The sequence below is a fragment of the Magnolia sinica genome, chromosome 2 (assembly GCF_029962835.1).
Source record: "Magnolia sinica isolate HGM2019 chromosome 2, MsV1, whole genome shotgun sequence".
Taxonomy (NCBI): Eukaryota; Viridiplantae; Streptophyta; class Magnoliopsida; order Magnoliales; family Magnoliaceae; genus Magnolia; species Magnolia sinica.
In genome coordinates this window covers 130,861,869-130,884,966 of record NC_080574.1, presented here as the reverse complement: position 1 = coordinate 130,884,966, position 23,098 = coordinate 130,861,869, and the positions used below count along the sequence as shown (strand labels likewise).

General features: G+C 40.8%; 1 protein-coding gene across 1 annotated transcript; it reads left to right on the top strand.

Moving 5' to 3' along the window:
• The first annotated feature begins 210 nt into the window (after nt 1–210).
• On the top strand, nt 211–10,243 carry LOC131237660 (GTP-binding protein SAR1A-like). The gene is made up of 3 exons (XM_058235551.1): nt 211–477; nt 1,995–2,126; nt 9,798–10,243. Exons 1-3 carry the CDS (start codon nt 349–351, stop codon nt 10,116–10,118), a joined length of 582 nt encoding a protein of 193 aa, XP_058091534.1. The 5' UTR covers nt 211–348; the 3' UTR covers nt 10,119–10,243.
• Nucleotides 10,244–23,098: the final 12,855 nt, after the last annotated feature.

Sequence of the window (23,098 nt, the reverse complement as noted above, 5' to 3'; positions counted from 1 at the left end):
ATTAGAAATCCACGAATTGGATGGTTATGACCGTTCGATCAGTTTCAATTTTAAGGCCATGCTCAATCCATAGAAATTCCTACGAGTTGGATGGTCTGGATTCACTATATACATGACACGTGTACGGTAGATGAGACAAAGCGAATTTGAAAAATGGTGGTGAACGTGGGCCCCACACTAAAAACCCTTCTGTTGGGCAAAACTTGTTGAAGCCATCTCCCTCGCACTCTCTCTCCTAAGACTGCTTCTTCTTCTGCATCAGCAGCTGCAGAGAGAGATACAGAAGCATCTGATCGTAGTATCTTAAATTCCAAAACTGCCCTTGTGTTTTGAGAGGAATTACCGAGGATGTTCCTGCTGGAATGGTTCTATGGGGTGTTGGCGATGCTGGGGCTGTCCATGAAAGATGCCAAGATCCTGTTTCTAGGTCTTGATAACGCCGGAAAAACTACCCTTCTTCACATGCTCAAAGATGAGGTACTAGATTGTAATTTTTCTTATTTTTCTGGTCATTTTTGGATTTTTTATTTATTTTTATTTTTATTATTTATGTGATATTATATTGTTGGTTTTTTTTTTTGGTTATAATTCAGAATCGATTTTGTATTTGTTTGCTAGATAAGGAAATATACAATGATTGTAAGTGTGTGTGTGGGGCCCACCTTATGGTGATCCAATGAATTGGTTGTTATGGTGGGTCCCACGGTTGATGGGAGATACCTTTGAGGTTTCCCCCATCGATGATCCTATCCGTCCGAATCGGTGGGCTGCATGATTGTAATTGTCTGTTTCGGTTGGTTGGATGGGTAGGATGATATTAAGGCACCATTTGATGGGCCCACCATCTCAATGGCCTTGATTACCAAGAGGTAGGCTTACCACCGCCATTGGTTTGTCAAAAGGGAAAAAAGCAAATGTTACAGGCGCTTCTGTTTGGGCTTGCATCCCATGCATGTGGGGCCAGCCTTTCAGCGGTCTAGATCGTTCATCGTGTGGGCCCCACAGGAGATGGATGATGGGCCAGAAGAAATCTATGTAATAATCCAAGCCATCCAATCAGCAGAATATAGGTCATCACAAATGGTGGTTGGCTGTATTATTATATTCTTTCTTTTTGCTGTACATTTGATGGCTAGGATTATCATCATGGGGATGGTAATACAGCTAGATCAAGGAAGAAAGTAATTGCAATGAAGTTCAACATACCAGATTGAAAGTTCAAATCACACAAGAGAAAAGATTGAGTGACTGTGAGTAAGCTCCACAGTCCTCTAATCTTATACTCGAGAAATAAGAGAACTTGCTCAAATAAATTACAAGGTTTTCTACTTGGGAAAATCTCTAGCACTATCTAAGGAATTTAAAAATAGAATTTCTTATAGCCGAAATCTCTAAAATAAGAAAAACCCTTAAACATGAAAAATCTAATAATACTTATTTCTTAGTATACAGATATTTTTTCTAACATAAGAAATTTAAAAAATAAAATAAAATAAAATAGAAACAACCTAAAAGGAAATTGGGCCATTTCTTGTGCACATGTGTGGAGCGTGCGATGTAGCGCGATTGCATCAGAAGGCCTTTGTAGCATCTCCCATCAAAGGCTAGGACCAACAAATGGATTTTCTGAATCATTTAATGGTGGGCCCCACCTGAACAGAATGTGGCCAGAGCATGATTGGCTAGAAAAAGTACAGGTGGGCCCATGTTTCCTTAATCTGAACTTTTCATCTGGTGGACATAATCACCATGAATGTGACATGCCCCCAAAATCTCCCCTATCAGGAAATGTTAACCATAAAGAGTGCAGGCCATTCGTTAAACTGTCCATTTCCAGACCACCAACCTGACTGAAAACCCCACTGAATGACATTTCTGTGATGCAATCGGTCTGCCAAAGGCCCACCAAAGGAATGCTCTAGATCTCTCCTACCATTACGGTCATTCAGTCAATGGTTTGAGCATCATATAGGAATTCATCTTTGAATGTGCAGAGATTGGGGCAGCATCAGCCAACGCAACACCCAACGTCGGAGGAGCTGAGCATTGGGAAGATTCGATTCAAGGCCTTCGATTTGGGTGGGCACCAGATTGCTCGCCGGGTTTGGAAGGATTACTATGCGCAGGTACATTTTAATTCTAGAACACATTTGATGAAACTGAGAAAAATGAATAAATAAATAAATTCTCAGTGCTTCTTCTGCTTGAAATGATTAACATGTTTGGAATGCTTGTTTCTAACCTATTGATTATTGCATGATGAGCCTTGGCTAGTGATTGAGACCGTTCTCGAGCAGGCCCATAGCGGCTGGTCAATGCTAGGAAAAGGTACATAATTGGATAATCCTATTCATTTGTTTGATGGACTTTTCCCCATTACGTTAAGGACCGCTGGCTGTATCCTGCCCTTTACTGTCTATTTTAAAGCTGATGATTAGATGGGTGGGATTGTTCCGCGAGAAATTTTGATCATCCATCCATGGTGAGGTCCCCACCCACCTATACAGAATGCTTGTTCGAACTAACACATGTAGTTCCCAGAAATATCAATAGAACTAAAAATGATAGTTGTGAAACGAGGAAAAGATCATACTCTCAGTAGCCAAGGAAATCCATGGCTGTATTTGCTTCGCTTGTCTATTGTCCATCTAATCATGTTGCAGGAGTCCTTCATGAAATAGGGACAAGTAAGGAGAGAGAAGGGATTTGACACCTTGACCTGGTGCAAGAACTTCCGCTTCATTTGATTCCTTAATTCCTAGCTAGCCTGAATTTAAGTCCACCTGATCATGAACTCTTTGGCCTGCTCACTGGATCCTTAGAGCGACAGTTGAGATTGAACTTAAGGAATCTCATAGAAAGACCCCCAACTTCTTTGGCTCTAATTGCTGACAAAACCTAGATTTGCTTTGGACTAATGCAAACTCCTATTCTTCCTTTCGCTCTTCTAGGTTCTCCTTGTTCATGGATATTCCTTTCTCTTACCATAATGCCATTATATATATATATATATATATATATATATATATATATATATATATATATATATATATATATATATAAAAGCACTAAGCACAAATCTGTATTCATATACAGCACCAATAGCTTTGGAAATTTTTTTCCACTCGTAATTAGTCTTCCAACATTGGTTAAGAGGGAAATTTCATCATGAAAATCTAGCTTCTTGGTGGGGGAACAGTTAAAGACTTCACCACACAAGGGACACAGAGATTGTACCAGCTTCCTTTCACTTTTTCTAATGTGTGTATTCTACACTGACTTTTCCACTTCTCATTATAGCCCACGTGAAGCATCTAATTAAAGAGACCATGCAAGAAAGGCTCTGTGGGTCCACTGATGGATGTGACGTTTGCTCCATACATCTATTGTGCGACCTTATATTAAGATGTCAACCCGAAAATCAGGAACTCCCCCCTCTCTCTCTCTCTCTCTCTCTCCTTTTCTGTCCCCTCTGAATCTCTCTCCCTTTTCTTTCTCCATTCCTTCCTTGGTCCATGTGCATTGCACATGCCATACTCTTGGTTTCACATAATGCATCCTTTTAGTAGCAGCTTTCATGGATGGGACTCATGCAATAAACCTTGAACATTTTGAAGTACAATGACTAAGTTCTTGTTTGTCTCCCTTGCACAGAAGATGCATGTGCCTGGCAGAGGTCCACTGGTCCACTCGTTCTCATCCCCATGCGGCACATGTGCCAACCTAGCTATTTCATGGGCAACCTAGGCAGTGCATAAGGTGGGTCCCACCATGAAGATGAAAGTGCACCCATCAAGATTTGTGTATGCAGCTGTATGCATGCTTAGACTAGATATATAGATATCTGTCAGGGAACACCCATATGCATATTCTACTGTGTATCACGGTTATCTACATATGTAATACCTATATATAGATACAGGTGCATACATGATGCACCTAACAACATGAAAATCAGGCTGATCCATTCATCAAGTTGGCCACCCCAAGAATAGAACGGACAATGTTGGAGAAAAAAAAATGCCAAAATTCTGCTATCGGCATACACATGTGGCCACTCCTGATGGATAAACCAGCCTGATTTTTGCTTTTGGTCTTCTTCATGGTGCACGCCACCGTTATGCACTGCTTAGATGTTCCACACACTTTTCTTGTTGGCATGTGTTCTGGAAAAAAAATAAAAAATAAAAATCCTCGAGGATCCAGGAAGATTGGTTGTAGAGGTTGAAACTTCTCACCAACTTCCCCTTGAAAGTGAATCCTCCCCAACTTTTCAAGTCTCGAAAGTACTCCATATTGAAAGATAATCCCCCACTGATCAGTTTCTTACCACCTCTCATCCACCAATAGTATTTGGGGGCAGGCATAGGATTGCCTTCAAGTTCAAAGATTAGTGTCCTTTCTCTACCTTTCGTAGGGTGCGTTTGGATGCACTATCAAACTAATTTGCAATATTAATCTGGTAAAGTGGGAATGACCACATTGTAATATCTTCTCCCTTCGTATTAAGGACCCTTGCCCCAAATTCAATCATATTACTTCCAAGTTGAAAGAAATTGAATTGCAAAGCTACTTCCTCATTATGAATATTAGGATGCTAATGCAGGACATGAAATTTAAGTATGAGATGCAAGAATTCAGGCTGAGATCATACCAATTCAGAAACAGTTACACAAATTCCACATCTCACATGACAATCCAAATCATTCAAAAAAGGAGAATTTATGCGGGTCCATGCCGACACGGGCTAGGACTGGACCAATAAAAATTATAAATTAAACAATGTCAAAGGAAAATAGAAATCAACCACACATGCATAAAAATCAGTCCTTAATCCAAGGGATTCTCCAATTTCAATTCAAGGAACTCTAGGGTGAAAAAAGGGGCAAATAAATTAGGGCTAATGCAAACAAAGGCTAGGATTTAGGAAATATGAATGAAAAGAGGAAAATCAGAGGAAAACCTGACTCGGAGAAAGCTCCTGCGTGCAGATGGTGACCCGGGGCTGACGCACGTGTGGACTGGCCGCACGTGTGATGGAAGCCCGCCTCCCTAAAGTGACACCTAGGCCTTGGTCGGTCAGGGGAGACCTCCAATCCCTCCAAGTTTGACGACGATCCGACGTAAAGTCGAGGCGTAATGCTCCACCGAAGTTTTAGCCCTCTTACAGTCCAGATTTTGAAAACTGGCTGTAGGGGGATGAATAGCTGTAAAAGCTGAGAATTTCAAAGCAATAATGATGATAGAAGATGAGAGATATGGATGGAAGAGGATAGGGGCGGATGGGGATAGATGTAGCTTCGCACCACGGTAGTTAGCCCTTCGAAGAAGGGAGGGCTTCGCACCCACTTTTGAATTATTCCACAACTCACGAAGAGAGTAGAAAAATAAAGTAGGAATTTTTATTAAACTTGAATAAATGAAAAGAACTACAAGGGGTGCCTATTTATAGGGAAAACCCTATATCCCAAAAACTCGCACCATGTGCGCAACCCATTATTTGGCGATGAAGTGAACTAAAATAAAAACCAAACAAAGAAATCTAAAGGGTTCACAATGTTCTAAATAATAACAATAAGCAAAACCTAAAATATGAAATCAATCTGACAAGTGGGCCACAATCATGAGATCCCATGATGGGCTTTTCTTGACTATTGGGCCCACTTTTTTTGAACCAAAACTTGTCTTCTAGTTAGGAGGCCCTCCCTGGATGTCGTCATCGAGCCAAATCGATGGTGGGGTCATCTTTCTCCGTACGTACGTGCGTAGGGGTGGTGGTGTGCGTGCACTTGTGTGCATGATGTCTCTATCAATTCTCCCCGGCTGCGAAGATTTTGCCACTGGCGAAATAAAACTCCTGAACCGATCTAGGATGTCAAGATCAAGTCTCTGAAGCTCCTCCTCAGTGAGCCACGTGCTGTCTGAAGCTCTTCCTTAGTGAGCCACGTGCTGTCTAAAGCTGGGCGTGACTTCCATTTAAACAGGTACTTCTGAAACCCGCCGTCCAACGTGGATATTATCTGATGGTCCAAAATATCCTCTATTTCCTCTCTAGGTGTAGGAAGGGTAGGTATGTGAGGTAAAGGCTGAGAAAATGGGTCGGGACGGGTAGGTATGAGAGGTAAAGGTTGAAATAATGGGTCGGGAGGAGTAGGTATGGAATGTAGTAGCTAGGAAGATGGGTTGGGACGGTATGGGAGGTAGAGGCTGAGAAAATTGGTCGGGAGAGGGCCATGGATCAAGGGAAATGTCTGATGAATTAAGATGCTTAGGCAAAAGGCTGGACAATGCATCAATGACTCCTTGAAATGCAACTAGATCCTCCACATTGAATGTGGAACTAATTCCCATGGAGAGTGGAAGATTTGCCACATACGCATTGAGACCATTTCATTTTATAATTTTGACGGGTCCAACGCTACGAGCGTGTAACTTACAAACGGACCCCGGAGGATACCGCTCGGGCCTGAGGCAGACCATCACAGAGTCCCTTACATTGAATTCCTTGAAACATTTATACTGGTCTGCAAAAAAATTGTAATGTTCATTACTAGTAGTGATCTTCTACCTGATTTCTTGATGCCATGAATAAATGTGATGCACAAAAGACTCTGCAGGCTCTAACGGCCTATGAGATAGTGACATAGGGACAAGATCAATAGGTTTCTCAGGTTTATAACCAGTAACGACTTCATAAAAACTGAGACCTATGGACCTATCAACAGAACTATTAAACGCAAACTCGGCTGTAGGTATTACGGTGTCTCATGTTCTGGTTTGCTCTATATCCTTCTTAGGGAAAACTCATCCGGTAGATCATTAAGAAAGACATTATGAAACTCATCTACTACCGGAATAACCTCAGTAGGTAACTCTACACTAGCCTCTAGTGCACTCTCTCTAGGCCACACATGTTGTACCCCTCAAAATTATGATCTTTATGTCCCTCATGGGGTGGAGGTACGGGTGCATGCCCATGACTGATTCATTGGCCACCTTCATTCATTGGTCTATCCTCCTAGTCACCTGCCTGAGATTGGACATCTTTCCTAATGGTGGGGTTTGTCCTGAGGGAGGCCTCTATTTAGTCAAGGCGTTGATCTATATCTTGTTCCAAACGCTTACCTCAAGACTCGATCTGCTGGGACAGCTTGTTTAGTGACTCTAGCAGTTATTCCATGTTTAGCGTAGGGTGCTAGCCAAAACCATGACCTGTACATGTTGGACGTACAACTTGCAACTCCACCTAAGGACTTTTTACGATGACTATATGGGACTAAATGATCCTATGAGACTCTATATGAGGGAAACTACACGGTGCTACTAAAATCCAACAATATAGTTGTTAAAATAAAGGAATAGCAGAAAGTTACAGCAATGTAAATTAGTAACTTCCTGCTAACAGAAATTTTAGCAACTAATATCAGGGACTATGGATTCTTAAAAGCTACATATGATGAACTGAATGCACGATGGACTCAAACAAACTAATCCTAAACTTGTAATGTATTCCCCTATAAGAACCCTAACCTCTGATATCAAATTTGGTGCATGACATGAAATTTAAGTATGAGATGCAAGAATTCAGGCTAAGATCATACCAATTCAGAAACAGTTACACAAATTCCACATCCCATATGACAATCCAAATCATTCAAAAAAAGAGAATCTATGTGGGTCCAGGCCGACACAAGCTAGGACTGGACCAATAAAAATTATAAATTAAACAATGTCAAAGGGACATAATAATCAACCACACATGCATAAAAATCAGTCCCTAATCCAAGAAATTTTCAATTTCAATTCAAGGAACCCTAGGGTGAAAAAAAGTGGCAAATAAATTAGGGCTAATGCAAAGAAAGGCTAGGGTTTAGGAAATATGAATGAAAAGAGGAAAACTAGAGGAAAATCTGACTCAGAGAAAGCTCATGCGTGCAGATGGTGACCCGGGGCTGACGCACGTGCGCGGGTGGGCTAGCCACAAATGTGATGGAAGCCCGCCTCCCCAAAGTGACACCTAGGCCTTGGTCGGCTAGGGGAGACCTCCAATTCCTCCAAGTTTAACGACGATCCGATGTAAGGTCGAGGCGTAGTGCTCCACCGAAGTTTCAGCCCTCCTACAGGTTCAGATTTTGAAAACTGGCTGTAAGGGGATGAATAGCTGCAAAAGCTGAGGAATTCAAAGCAATAATGATGATAGAAGATGAGAGATATGGATGGAAGAAGGTAGGGGCGGATGGAGATAGATGTGGCTTCGCACCACAGTAGTTAGCCCTTCGAAGAAGGGAGGGCTTCGCACCCACTTTTGAATACTTCTATAACTCACGAAGAGAGCAGAAAAATAAAGCAGAAATTTTTATTAAACTTAAATGAATGAAAAGAATTACAGGGGGTGCCTATTTATAGGGAAAACCCTATACCCCAAAAACTCACACCATATGCGCAACCTATTACTTGGCGATAAAGTGAACTAAAATAAAAACCAAACGAAAAAATTTAAAGCGTTCACGATGTTCTAAATAATAACAATAAGCAAAACCTAAAATATGAAATCAATCCAACAAGTGGGCCACAATCATGAGATCTCATGATGGACTTTTCTTCACTATCGATCACACTTTTTTTATCCAAAACTTATCTTTCAGCTAGGAGGCCCTCCCTGGACGTCGTCATCGAGCCAGATCGATGGTGGGGTCATCCTTTTGTGTATGTACGTGCATAGGGGTGGTGGTATGCGTGCGCTTGTGCACATGATGTCCCCATCAGATGCATCATTCAATTTTACCATTTCATTTAATCATATTGGTCACAGGTTAATACACTTGTGCATCCAATGCAGCCTTAGCCTTAGCAGTAACCATCAACCCATCAGACGGGCCATACCCAAAAACCCCCTCAATACAAGCCCTCCTATTGCAGCAGTGGTCTGTATTCAGTTTGAAGAGTTCAAAGATTGGATGGCTATCATCCTCTTGTCTGGAAGAGACTTGAATTTTTCATTTTTTTTTTCCCCTTTCCAACCAGAGTAGTCCCATCAGATTGTGATCTGCGTTACTGAATGGATTCCACTTATTCTAAATGTGTGAAGAACTGCTTAATAGCATTCACAACTTCTCTGTCTGCTTTCTTTCAAGTTCCATGTCTCAGTAATGAGTTGATAGATACTCTTGTTGTGTTTACAATCCATTCCTATCCTTTGGGGCTCTGATCATTTAGGGCCTGTATGTCTTTTTCCTCTCCATTCAATGCAGAATGAGAGGTTTCTACACTTTCTAAACAAAGGGTGGTTTTCAATTTAAGCCGCCAAACGGCATCTTATACAACATGAAAAATGGACACTGACTGCCTATGTTTTGGTGGTCCACATTCAACTTGAAAAGTTGAAAGATCGAATGGCTGTCATCTTCTTGTCTGGACTTTCGAAACAAAGGGCGGTTTTCAATTTAAAGTGGGTGTGCCAAACAACATCTTATACAACATGAAAAATGTACACCAAGGCTGGCCATGTTGGTGGTCCACATTGAACTTGAAAAGTTCAAAGATCGGATCGCTGTCATCTTCTTGTTGGTTTTCAATTGAATGTGGGTGCGCCAAATGGCATCTTATAATGTGAAAAATGGAGACCAATTCTAGCTCATTAATTCAGCTTGGTCCCTATGATTGCCATGGCTTCTACTTCTTTTTCTTTTTTTAGGTAAGTTGAGGACAAACCCAAGAAAATGTTGAAACATACCCTATATACCACTGAGCTCTGGGCTTGAACCCATGCTTCTATCTTCATTTGTGTGTATTTGCAGGTAGATGCAGTAGTCTATCTAGTAGATTCATTTGACAAGGAGCGGTTCCCTGAATCAAAAGTCGAGCTAGATGCACTGCTCTCTGACGACTCGCTAGCCCAGGTCCCATTCCTTGTCCTCGGGAACAAGATAGACATCCCTTACGCAGCATCAGAGGAAGAGCTCCGCTACTGCCTCGGCCTGACGAATTGCACCACAGGCAAAGGGAAGGTGAACCTGTTTGAGACTAACGTGCGGCCCATCGAGCTCTTCATGTGCAGCATCGTCCGTAAGATGGGGTACGGGGAAGGGTTCAGGTGGTTATCGCAATACATCAAGTAGTAGTAATCATCACTTTGAAGATTTCTTATGACGGGAAATAATAGTTAGCATTGCATTATTCCACCTCTGTACAGAGACTACAATACTTTAATCTCCTGTCTTTCTATTCACTCAGCATTTGTTCATGTTCCTCTCCATCTCTTTCATTCTAATTTTAAGAAATGGAGATTCGACAGCTTGTAGTCCATTTACGTGCGCCACCGCATGTGCCAGCATGGCATTTGACTGATAGACCTAATCCATACGTCAATTGGGTTCGACTCCATAGATGCACTGACCCAAAAATCAGGCCGGTCCGCTCTTCAGTTTGTCTATGATACGTAATCTACTTGGACAGCTTAGGCAAACTTGGCCAAGTCTTTTTCAGCTGTCCATTTGTTATGTAAGTTGTGGCTCTCCTAATGAGTAAATGGGCCTGATTCTTTGACCTAGGTACTATGTGGGGACCCATGTGATGGACGGATTGGATCTGACACTTGTGTACCATGCCGGTTCATCCGGTGGCATGTAGATGGGCTTCTTTGTACACACGGATTTCGCAAAATTCACTATTATGCAAGTCTCTTTATGAACCCTTTCTGTATTGAGTAGGCCCCATTTTTCAGTGATCGAGATCGATTATAGACCCCACCATGGATGATGATTGCCCTGAAATCTTCTAGGATGGAAGATCATAACTGTTCAATAAGTGGCCTATGATTGGATAGGAACAAATAATCTGTGAGGGCCTGTTTCAGATAATGGTCATAGTCACCAGGGCATGGCCCACACTTAAATAGAATGGGGGCAATCAGATAATGGTTTTAACCACAAGAGCATGGCCCACACTTAAACTAAATGGGGCTAATGGGCACATTAGGAACTTTTGTTATGTAAGATTTTTGGATAGTCTCCTTCCATGGTGGGATAATGCGGCCAAAACCGTGTGCAGCAAGCTGTTAGCTTAGATTTTTTCTTCTTCTAAGATTAGATTGCTAGCTATGAAGATTTCTTTCTAGATTTCTCTGAATTATTTTTTCTTTATTTAGCTACCCCTAGGATGAATCTAGACAGGGATAGTTTAGTAATTGCACACAATAAGAAAGCCTATAAATAGGCAGCAGTGTAATACGATTTTCTCATTCCAAAAGGCAGTTGTTGTTCTCTCTTCTTCTTCTTCCAAAAGTTGCTGTTTTTTGTTTCATGGTGGCTGCAGCCACACGTCAGCAGGAAGCTGGGTTTTAGACCCAACAAAGTGGTATCAGAGCCGACGATCCTTGGGCCTCATCAGCAAGAGGCAGATCCTGCACTCCTGGTTTTCAAAAAAAATCAGTTTTTTTTTTTTCAAAAGAAATCAGATTCCAGCCGCAGGTCTTCAAAAAAAACTGTATTGAAAAAAATTAGATTGCAGCAAAAAAAAATCTGTTTTTCAGAAAAATCAGATTGAAAAAAAATCTGTTTTAAAAAAAATCAGATTGAAAAAAAATCTGTTTTTTTTCAAAAAAATCAGATTGTAGCAAAAATCTGTTTTCAAACAATCAGATTGAAAAAAATCTGCTTTTTCAAAAAAAATCAGATTGCAACAACAAAAAAAATCTGTTTTTTATAAAAAAAAAAATCAGATTTCTATTTCATCCATCTCCCTTCATTTTTTTTCGAAAAAAAAAAGTCATTCCTTTAAAAAATAGAAAAAATGGCTAGCACAATCCAGCCGCAGGTTCCTAAGTTGTCAAAGGACAACTATGAAAAATGGTGCATCCAAATGAAGGCATTGTTCGGGTCGCAAGAATTATGGGAAATCATCACGGATGGGTATGAAGAACCCACTATGGAAGAAGAAGCCGTCTTCACCAATGAAGAAAAGATCACTCTAAAAAATCAGAGGAAGAGAGACAATAAAGCTTTGTTTCTCCTCTATCAAGGGTTGGATGAATCCACCTTCGAAAAGATTGCCCAAGCAATATCAAGCAAGCAAGCATGGGATACCCTTGGCACCATCTTCAAGGGTGTAGATCGAGTGAAGCGGGTTCGCCTTCAAACATTAAGAGCCGAGTTCGAAGCAACTCACATGAAGGAAGGTGAGAATGTTACTGATTATTTTTCGCGTTGGTCGTAGTTCATTATATTTCGATACACGTCTTATTTTTTGTACTTATGATTTTATTAATTATATAGGTAGCTATTTATAGTAAAGAACTTCACTTTTTCTAAACAAACAAGTTAAAATATAAGACACCTACTCCTTTAAAAGTCATGTTGTGTAGTATGCAATCTATTTGGGAGAGAGAAATCCAATGTATCTTATTAGCTTGAGTCATCAAAAATGACATGGACCAATGAGACCCGGTGGCAGTGGAATTTCACATGTTGAATAGACGATTTGCACTCAATTATAATTTATAAGTAACTTATATATCGATCGGTTCGGGTTGAGTCGGGCAACCTGAGACCTCAATTTGATCTCGACCCAAGTTTAATCAGGCTGGTGTTTGTATAGACTAATCCCTAGACCAAACGTAACACATCCTGCCCGAGTCCAACCCAATGTCGGTTCGGTCACGGATCAGTCTATTTTTGGATGGTCTCCTTCCTGTGTGAAAATACCCCCTGTTATGTAATGCAGGGGGTATTTTCACACAGGGTTTGAGTGGGGTAGCCTATGGGATGCAGGGGCACACTTGGGGTGGGCGGCCTATGTGAGGCAGGTGGCTCCTGTGATGTGGGGCCTACGAAGAGGTTCAGCCGATAACCTAACCCATAGAATGTAGGACCTGGGTTATGAGATAAAGGGATTGTTTCGCCACACCCTATCAGTTCAAGCTTTTTATAGTAAGTGGTTAGTTGTACTGCATCACGGAGCCTCAAATAACTGAGCCACGGGCCATGATCGAACAGAGAGGGCACATCCCAACTTAGACTTTTCATGACTGAGCACCCCTTTAGATTTCCTCCTCGGATTCCCATTGTCTGATGTTAAGGGATTCAAGGGTGGGTCCCGTTCTTCCAGCTATGATAGGAGGTCCAGCTTCAGACTTCAAATCCAGGACAGGAACAAAACCAGGAGATATTATAAGAATGCTTACCATCCAGATTTTCAGTTTCTACAAGTGGGCCACATGGTTCTGTGATTCAAATCAGTGATATGATGGGCCTAGCATTCGATGGCCCATGGACCAAAATCCCCCACATCAAAGATCCTAGCCGTAGAATGTATTTTCCCCTTCTTTTTGGTTGACATTGAACGACTGCTATATTTGTTGGCTACTTAAAGGATTACTATTTTCCAATCTAAGAGATTTTTAGTTCTTTGGCCATCCACATTCAAGATCACAATATCAATGGTTTGGATCGCTGAAGCATGGCCCCCACTTCCACACACTGAAAACTGGAACAACACAGTAGGATCCCTTCGCCCAACTGTTGTATGATACCTTTAATTGTAGTTTTCTTGGCTGTTGGCTATAATTTGTTTGGATGGTTAATAACTTCCAATCAATGTTGTTCTTAGGCTATTACTCATTACCTAGTGGCCCATTAATTGAACAGCTCTAGAGCAACTGGCCTATTCACCATTTAGCGGAATTGATTAGTTATAAAACTGGATTTGATGATGTCATAGGGACTAGGGCTGAAAGTTCAGCGGCTGGGGCGGGTTGGTGCTCAACCCTAGCCCAATCCAAGGTTCCTATACCTCAACCCTAAACCAATCCAACCCAACTCCGGGTTGGGAATTCTCAACCCAAGCCCAACCCAAGTTGGGTTGGTCGTAGTTCATTATATTTCGATACACGTCTTATTTTTTTGTACTTATGATTTTATTAATTATATAGGTAGCTATTTATAGTAAAGAACTTCACTTTTTCTAAACAAACAAGTTAAAATATAAGACGCCTACTCCTTTAAAAGTCATGTTGTGTATTATGCAATCTATTTGGGAGAGAGAACTCCGATGTATCTTAGTAGCTTGAGTCATCAAAAATGACATGGACCAATGAGACCCGGTGGCCGTGGAATTTCACATGTTGAACAGACGATTTGCACTCAATTATAATTTATAAGTAACTTATATATCGATCGGTTCAGGTTGAGTCGGGCAACCTGAGACCTCAATCTGATCTCGACCCAAGTTTTATCGGGTTGGTGTTTGTATAGACCAAACCTAACACATCCTGCCCGAGTCTAACCCAATGTCGGTTCGGTCATGGATCAGTCGGGTTGAATCAGCCTGACTTTCATCCCTAATAGGGACTGTAATTTGGCCATGCAATAAGTCCCACAACACCTTATTGCCCATACAATGGTTTGGCCATACGAATCCAACGATCTGCATTATCTGAGTCAGATCAATCCACTGCCCATGTAGGCTAGTTGCCAATGCCAAAGGAATCCCTAAATATAAGTTATCATAGAGTTGTTTAAGACACCATTAAATCCATATTCAAAAAATAAATTTATATATTGCTGAATATTTCTCTTCTTTTTTTCCCCCTTTTTAATACTTTTCTGAAATTTTTGGCTTAAAAATTTTCAGTCTATGCGGTCCAATATGGGCCAAATACGGTTTTCGACTGGTCAACATGTCAATCATGTGATGCTCACCTCTTAGAAATCAGTTTGATTAAATGATCATAACCATTTGATTTGATTGGTGGTGAGAAGAAGGGATGGTTTGTATTGATTACATTGTAAAAGATTCAGTCATCAATCTGCACCGTCCATCACGTGGGTTTCGTCTTTGATTGACCATGAAAATCAAGAATCCCATGGAACGAATCTGTACCATCCATACTTTTCTTTTCTTTTTAATGACAATTAAATATGGACCTCACTTCATTGACAATTCAAAATCTGTATCTAAACCTCAAAAATAATCAATTTAAACGGTTCATCAACAAAAGGTAAGGCCCACCTTCAATTTGGATCATCCATCATTGAGGGCCACCTTTGCTATCCACTACCCATCGGCCCACCTTTGATGGGCCATAATCCAAAGTCAAGCTCAACGTTTGCACTAATGGTGGACAACTACTTGACGAACTTTCAAACTAACGCGTGCACTAATGATCGATCAGAACCCTTGATCAAGGTGATGCGAGTGGGCCACCGTCTCCAAGAGGCTCGCATGAACTTTCGAACCTATCTCAATAGTAGGAGTGGCAGTGGGCCAGGCCGAAATGGGGCTCACCTGAGTTTTGGAATGGCCTGAAATTTGGTATGCCCTCTCGTTCAAATTGGACACACAAAATGGATAGGTTGGATGTCTGAACCACATCTAAGAAAATCCTAGAAATAATCAAGAGGGTTTGGTGGGTGCATGTACATCCACTCTCAACTCTTGTTTATGGTGTGGCCCACCTAAGTCATGGATTATTATGATTTTTCGTCCCATGCTCATCATGGAAGATGCATCTAATTGATGGTGTAGATATCTAACACGCAATATGGTGAGGCCCACAGAGCTGTGTGTGCGCGCCCGTGTGGAGGCTTTAGATTGGCCATGATGAACGGATGGTGGGTGTCATAGATAGCTGAACGTGGATCAGTTAACTGAAAATATTAGACACATTCAACTCAACAAATAAGTACTAAAGATCATTTTCTCAATGTAATTATTAGATCAAATTAGAAAATTGCTGATATGATCAACGGTTCCAATTAACTGACCATCTCTTCATATGGGCCCAAATGCAAGTCATCGTAAGTGGTAAAGTAGGAAAAACGTACTCTTTACATGGAGGGCCTAATTTCTTGAATCGAGGTTAAACCTACTGTAAAGATAACTCCCTAATTGATTATGTAAATGACATTAGAAGTCATAGATGTGTAGAGCTGTAGATCCTTACTCTTGCTCGGGTGGTAGACTCTCAGGAGTTTCAACACCCGGCCAAGGGTTCAAGTATCCATGGGTGGTAAAATCTCACTACGGCGTGAGTGTGTGGGGGGGGTGTGTGCGTGTGTGAAAAAAAAAAAAAAAAAAAAGCATGTAGAGCTCTCAGTCACATACAAGAAAACACAAATCCATATCCTCTAAAAACAGGATTTTCTTGCTTGTGGCAAGCAGAGGATCTGAATTCAAAAAATGCATGCCAATAATGAACATGTTGAAAGACCTAAGCTAATTGAAAGTAAGGCTTACATCCTCTACCTAAACGATCAGGCCATTTCGCACCTCTGGTGGGCCACAACACCCAAATTTCCCTAATGGTTAAGACAGGTTTTTAGCCGCTGGGTTGTTTTTATATGAGTATACTATCTTGAATTTTCGCACATGGCATGTTCATTATGGATGGGGATTGGGTACTACCCTTAGGGCGTGTTTGGATCGCAGACCCAGAATGTACTGTATTGTTTTATTTTAAAATATTACATTAACTTGTGTTTGAATCGGATTTGAAATCCGTGGTGATATCCTTATCGCTTGTTTATATGTTGATGATCTGTTGTTCACTGGGAACAGTCAGGCGATGTTTGAAGAATTCAAGCAGGCTATGTTCAAAGAGTTTGAGATGACTGATGGTGGATTGATGTCTTTCTTCTTGGGCATTGAAGTGAAGCAACAAGTCGACGGCATATATATATCCCAGAAGAAGTACACAAAGGAACTTCTTGAGAAGTTTCAGATGGTCAATTGTAAAGCCGTAAATACACCTGTAACAACAGGCCTGAAGCTCACAAGAGATGGAGAAGGAAGAAACGTCGACTCAACCCTATTTAAGAGCCTAATCGGAAGCTTAAGGTACCTCACAATCACTAGGCCAGATATATCTACAGTGTTGGGATTCTAAGCCGGTATATGGAAGCCCCAAAAGAGTCACACTGGCTAGCTGCAAAACGAGTACGGAGGTATATCAAAGGGACTATAGAATTCGGTCTGTTTTATCCATACGATGATGAAGCGATGTTGTATGGATACTCTGATAGTGATTGGGGTGGTGACCAAAATGAAAGAAAAAGTACCACAGGCTATGCTTTCTATCTTGGGTCGACAACATTTACATGGAATTCAAAGAAGCAGAGTGTGGTCGCCCTGTCCACATGTGAAGCTGAGTACGTAGCAGCTTCATCCACTGTATGTGAGGCGATCTGGCTAAGGAATCTACTAAAGGAGCTGAAGCATCCACAGGAGGAATCACTGTTATATATGTGGACAACAAGTCGGCAATCGAACTGCCAAAAATCCAGTTCAACATGGAAGGAGCAAGCACATCGACACAAGATATCACTTTCTTAAAGATCAAGTAAAGCAGAAATTGGTAAAGCTGGAATATTGTCACACCACTAAGCAAGTGGCAGATATCTTCACCAAAGCATTGCCAACTGACACATTCAGAGACTTAGATCAATGCTTGGAATGAAGCCGGTTTTGGTTTGAAGGGGAGTGTTAGATACGGGGAGATTTGCAAATCCAAAACCGTGTGCAGCAAGCTGTTAGCTTAGATTTTTCTTCTTCTAAGATTAGATTGCTAGCTATGAAGATTTCTTTCTAGATTTCTCTGAATTATTTTTTCTTTATTTAGCTACCCCTAGGATGAATCTAGACAGGGATAGTTTAGTAATTGCACACAATAAGAAAGCCTATAGAATGGGGGCAATCAGATAATGGTTTTAACCACAAGAGCATGGCCCACACTTAAACTAAATGGGGCTAATGGGCACATTAGGAACTTTTGTTATGTAAGATTTTTGGATAGTCTCCTTCCATGGTGGGATAATGCGGGGGTATTTTCACAACGGGTTTGAGTGGGGTAGCCTGTGGGATGCAGGGGCACACTTGGGGTGGGCGGCCTATGTGAGGCAGGTGGCTCATGTGATGTGGGGCCCACGAAGAGGTTCAGCCGATGACCTAACACATAGGATGTAGGACCTGGGTTATGAGATAAAGGGATTGTTTCGCCACACCCTATCAGTTCAAGCTTTTTAGAGCAAGTGGTTAGTTGTACTGCATCACGGAGCCTCCAATAACTGAGCCATGGGCCATGATCGTACAGAGAGGGCACATCCCAACTTAGACTTTTCATGACTGAGCACCCCTTTAGATTTGCTCCTCGGATTCCCATTGTCTGATGTTAAGGGATTCAGGGGTGGGTCCCGTTCTTCCGGCTATGATAGAAGGTCCAGCTTCAGACTACAAATCCAGGACAGGAACAAAACCAGGAGATATTATAAGAAAGCTTACCATCCAGATTTTCAGTTTCTACAAGTGGGCCACATGGTTCTGTGATCCAAATCAGTGATATGATAGGCCTAGCTTTCGATGGCCCATGGACCAAAATCCCCCACATCAAAGATCCTAGCCGTAGAATGTATTTTCCCCTTCTTTTTGGTTGACATTGAACGACTGCTATATTTGTTGGCTACTTAAAGGATTACTATTTTCCAATCTAAGAGATTTTTAGTTCTTTGGCCATCCACATTCAAGATCACAATATCAATGGTTTGGATCACTGAAGCATGGCCCCCACTTCCACACACTGAAAACTAGAACAACACAGTAGGATCCCTTCGCCCAACTGTTGTATGATACCTTTAATTGTAGTTTTCTTGGCTGTTGGCTATAATTTGTTAGGATGGTTAATAACTTCCAATCAATGTTGTACTTAGGCTATTACTCATTACCTAGTGGCCCATTAATTGAACGGCTCTAGAGCAACTGGCCTATTCACCATTTAGCGGAATTGATTAGTTATAAAACTGGATTTGATGATGTCATAAGGACTAGGGCTGAAAGTTCAGCGGCTTGGGGCGGGTTGGTGTTCAACCCTAGCCCAATCCAAGGTTCCTATACCTCAACCCTAAACCAATCCAACCCAACCCCGGGTTGGGAATTCTCAACCCAAGTCCAACCCAAGTTGGGTTGGTCGTAGTTCATTATATTTCGATACACGTCTTTTTTTTGTACTTATGATTTTATTAATTATATAGGTAGCTATTTATAGTAAAGAACTTCACTTTTTCTAAACAAACAAGTTAAAATATAAGACACCTACTCTTTTAAAAGTCATGTTGTGTAGTATGCAATCTATTTGGGAGAGAGAAATCCAATGTATCTTATTAGCTTGAGTCATCAAAAATGACATGGACCAATGAGAACCGGTGGCAGTGGAATTTCATGTGTTGAACAGACAATTTGCACTCAATTATAATTTATAAGTAACTTATATATCGATCGGGTTCGGGTTGAGTCGAGCAACCTGAGACCTCAATCTGATCTCGACCCAAGTTTTATCGGGTTGGTGTTTGTATAGACCAATCCTAAGACCAAACCTAATACATCCTGCCCGAACCCAACCCAATGTCGGTTCGGTCACGGATCAGTCAGGTTGACTCAGCCCGACTTTCATCCCTAATAGGGACTGTAATTTGGCCATACAATAAGTCCCGCAACACCTTATTGCCCATACAATGGTTTGGCCATACGAATCGAACGATCTGCATTGCATTATCTGAGTCAGATCAATCCACTGCCCATGTAGGCTAGTTGCCAATGCCAAAGGAATCCCTAAATATAAGTTATCATAGAGTTGTTTAAGATACCATTAAATCCATATTCAAAAAATAAATTTATATATTCCTGAATATTTCTTTTTTTTTTCCCCTTTTTAATACTTTTCTGAAATTTTTGGCTTAAAAATTTTCAATCTATGCGGTCCAATATGGGCCAAATACGGTTTTCAATTAGTCAACATGTCAATCATGTGATGCTCACCTCTTAGAAATCATTTTGATTAAATGATCATAACCATTTGATTTGATTGGTGGTGAGAAGAAGGGATGGTTTGTATTGATTACATTGTAAAAGATTCAGTCATCAATCTGCACCATCCATCACGTGGGTTTCGTCTTTGATTGACCATGAAAATCTAGAATCCCATGGAACGAATCTGTCCCATCCATACTTTTCTTTTTTTTTAAATGACAATTAAATATGGACCTCACTTCATTGACAATTCAAAATCTGTTTCTAAACCTCAAAAATAATCAATTTAAACGGTTCATCAACAAAAGGTAAGGCCCACCTTCAATTTGGATCATCCATCATTGAGGGCCACCTTTGCTATCCACTACCCATCGGCCCACCTTTGATGGGCCATAATCCAAAGTCAAGCTCAACGTTTGTACAAATGGTGGACAACTACTTGACGAACTTTCAAACTAACGCGTGCACTAATGATCGATCAGAACCCTTGATCAAGGTGATGCGAGTGGGCCACCGTCTCCAAGAGGCTCGCACGAACTTTCGAACCTATCTCAATAGTAGGAGTGGCAGTGGGCCAGGCCGAAATGGGGCTCACCTGAGTTTTGGAATGGCCTGAAATTTGGTATGCCCTCTCGTTCAAATTGGACACACAAAATGGATAGGTTGGATGTCTGAACCACATCTCAGAAAATCCTAGAAACAATCAAGAGGGTTTTGGTGGGTGCATTTACATCCACTCTCAACTCTTGTTTATGGTGTGGCCCACCTAAGTCATGGATTATTATGATTTTTCGTCCCATGCTCATCATGGAAGATGCATCTAATTGATGGTGTGGATATCTAACACGCAATATGGTGAGGCCCACAGAGCTGTGTGTGTGCGCCCGTGTGGAGGCTTTAGATTGGCCATGATGAACGGATGGTGGGTGTCATAGATAGCTGAACGTGGATCAGTTAACTGAAAATATTAGACACATTCAACTCAACAAATAAGTACTAAAGATCATTTTCTCAATGTAATTATTAGATCAAATTAGAAAATTGCTGATATGATCAACGGTTCCAATTAACTGACCATCTCTTCATATGGGCCCAAGTGCAAGTCATCGTAAGTGGTAAAGTAGGAAAAACGTACTCTTTACATGGAAGGCCTAATTTCTTGAATTTTCGCACATGGCATGTTCATTATGGATGGGGATTGGGTACTACCCTTAGGGCGTGTTTGGATCGCAGACCCAGAACGTACTGTATTGTTTTATTTTAAAATATTACATTAACTTGTGTTTGAATCGGATTTGAAATCCGATATACACTTGCCGCCCATGTACGTCTCTAAACCAGAAACGGATGGGCACCCGTCTCTGCTCTTACGTCTATTCATATTGGGCAGTGCAACCGATTTTATTGCATTACAGAGGGTTGGAAGAAAAAAAAAACCCCTTTTCCTCTATGGTGTCTTGAGAGACCATTGCGCTCGTGTATATCTTCTGCCCTCTTCTCCGTTCGTCTGTCATTCTGTGAAAGAGGAGATCGTTCCTCTCCGTTTGAATCTTCAACCTCAGCTGGGATGTACGCCCATCCGTCTTACGCTATAACAAAGATGCAATGAACTTTTATGCTGCTTCATCGTGAGAAAAATCGATATTCTTCTCCCGTATACCCAACATTCTCATAGACTCTGAAAGACCAGGTAATGTATTTTCCATCGTTTGCATTATCTCGAATAAAATCCGATCACTGTTTTTACTTGACAGCATGCATTCCATGTCATGTGGATATACATTCTCTCCATACACCTTCTGTTGTTGGAGCAGTAGATTAGGGCTGTGGAGACAGTTCTCTCCTGAACCCTAGAAAGAGTCGAAAGTATGCAATATACCTGAGAGACAATATTCTTCAAAAGGAAATCTTGATTTTTAACCTGCGTATCAGAAGAGTATCTGGGATATGGATTCACCTCCCGACACCTTCGACATGACTTGTGCATGTCATAGAGTGTGTGAGTAGATGAACTCCACCGACCGAAATTAACTTCATTTCTTGGTTGCCTATAAAAGACACTGTTGTCTTCTATATTCTTCCACGAAATGTAACAGAGAAGAGAGAACTAAGTTCTGAAAAATTCTGGGGTGCGTCTATAAGATCCAAAGGCTATTTCATTGTTGAAGGTAATATTCCATGTTCTTTCTTACATGATGTAAAATGCATAGATCTCGTTTTCACATATGGCTGATAGGATAGATCTTCCTTCGATTCTCTATATTGATTGTATACACTGTACTATTTGGAGATGTTCATTGGCTGTGATAGATCTCTGAAGGACCAACCGATAATTTTACGTTTTGTATACTGTATTTGATAAATACACCTTTATCATTTCAACTCTGTACTTAGATGATTGTTCGATACAGTACTATTTGGAGATGTTCATTGGAGATGTAACATGTGTTATATCTGAGACTTGACTGTAATATATTGAACTGTTAAATATATTTTGCATATGTCAATTCGTCTGAAGAATCCATATACATTGAAATCCATGTCATCTTCTCTGTATTGATTGTATCCACTGTACTCTTTGGAGATGTTCATTGGCTGTGATAGATCTCTGAAGGACCAACTGATAATTTTACGTTTTGTATACTGTATTTGATAAATACACCTTTATCATTTCAACTTTGTACTCAGATGATTGTTCGATACAGTACTATTTGGAGATGTTCATTGGAGATGTAACATGTGTTATATCTGAGACTTGACTGTAATATGTTGAAATGTTAAATATATTTTGCATATGTCAATTCGTCTGAAGAATCCATATACATTAAAATCAAGTCATCTTCTATGTACCTGAATTCTATTCTGTATTAATTATGTTCTACTGTCATTTGCACTAATAAATAGAAAATACTTGAAAAGAATAATAAGTGAGTTGCCCATCTGTCTTATGGGGTCTCACAGCGGCTACACAGTGTTAGAACAGTACCTATAGAGACCTCTAGGGGCTCAAAAAGCACTAACTCAACCGCAAAAGGCTATACCCGACAAAAAAAAGGGGAAAGCCGAGTGATGTTATCGGTGACAGAATGGGTAAAGTGGCTGAAGCTGTCAAGTCCCTTACTATCACAATGTCTCAGGGCAAAACAATGATAATACTCATGAATACAGTGTACAATGTCCAGAGTATAGGCGTTGTACAGTATTACATCACAATACAATACTATACGCGAATCCAAACACGCCCTTAGTGTACCAACATACAGGCACAAATGGTGGGATTTGATTAGACAGGAGGCTAGTATAA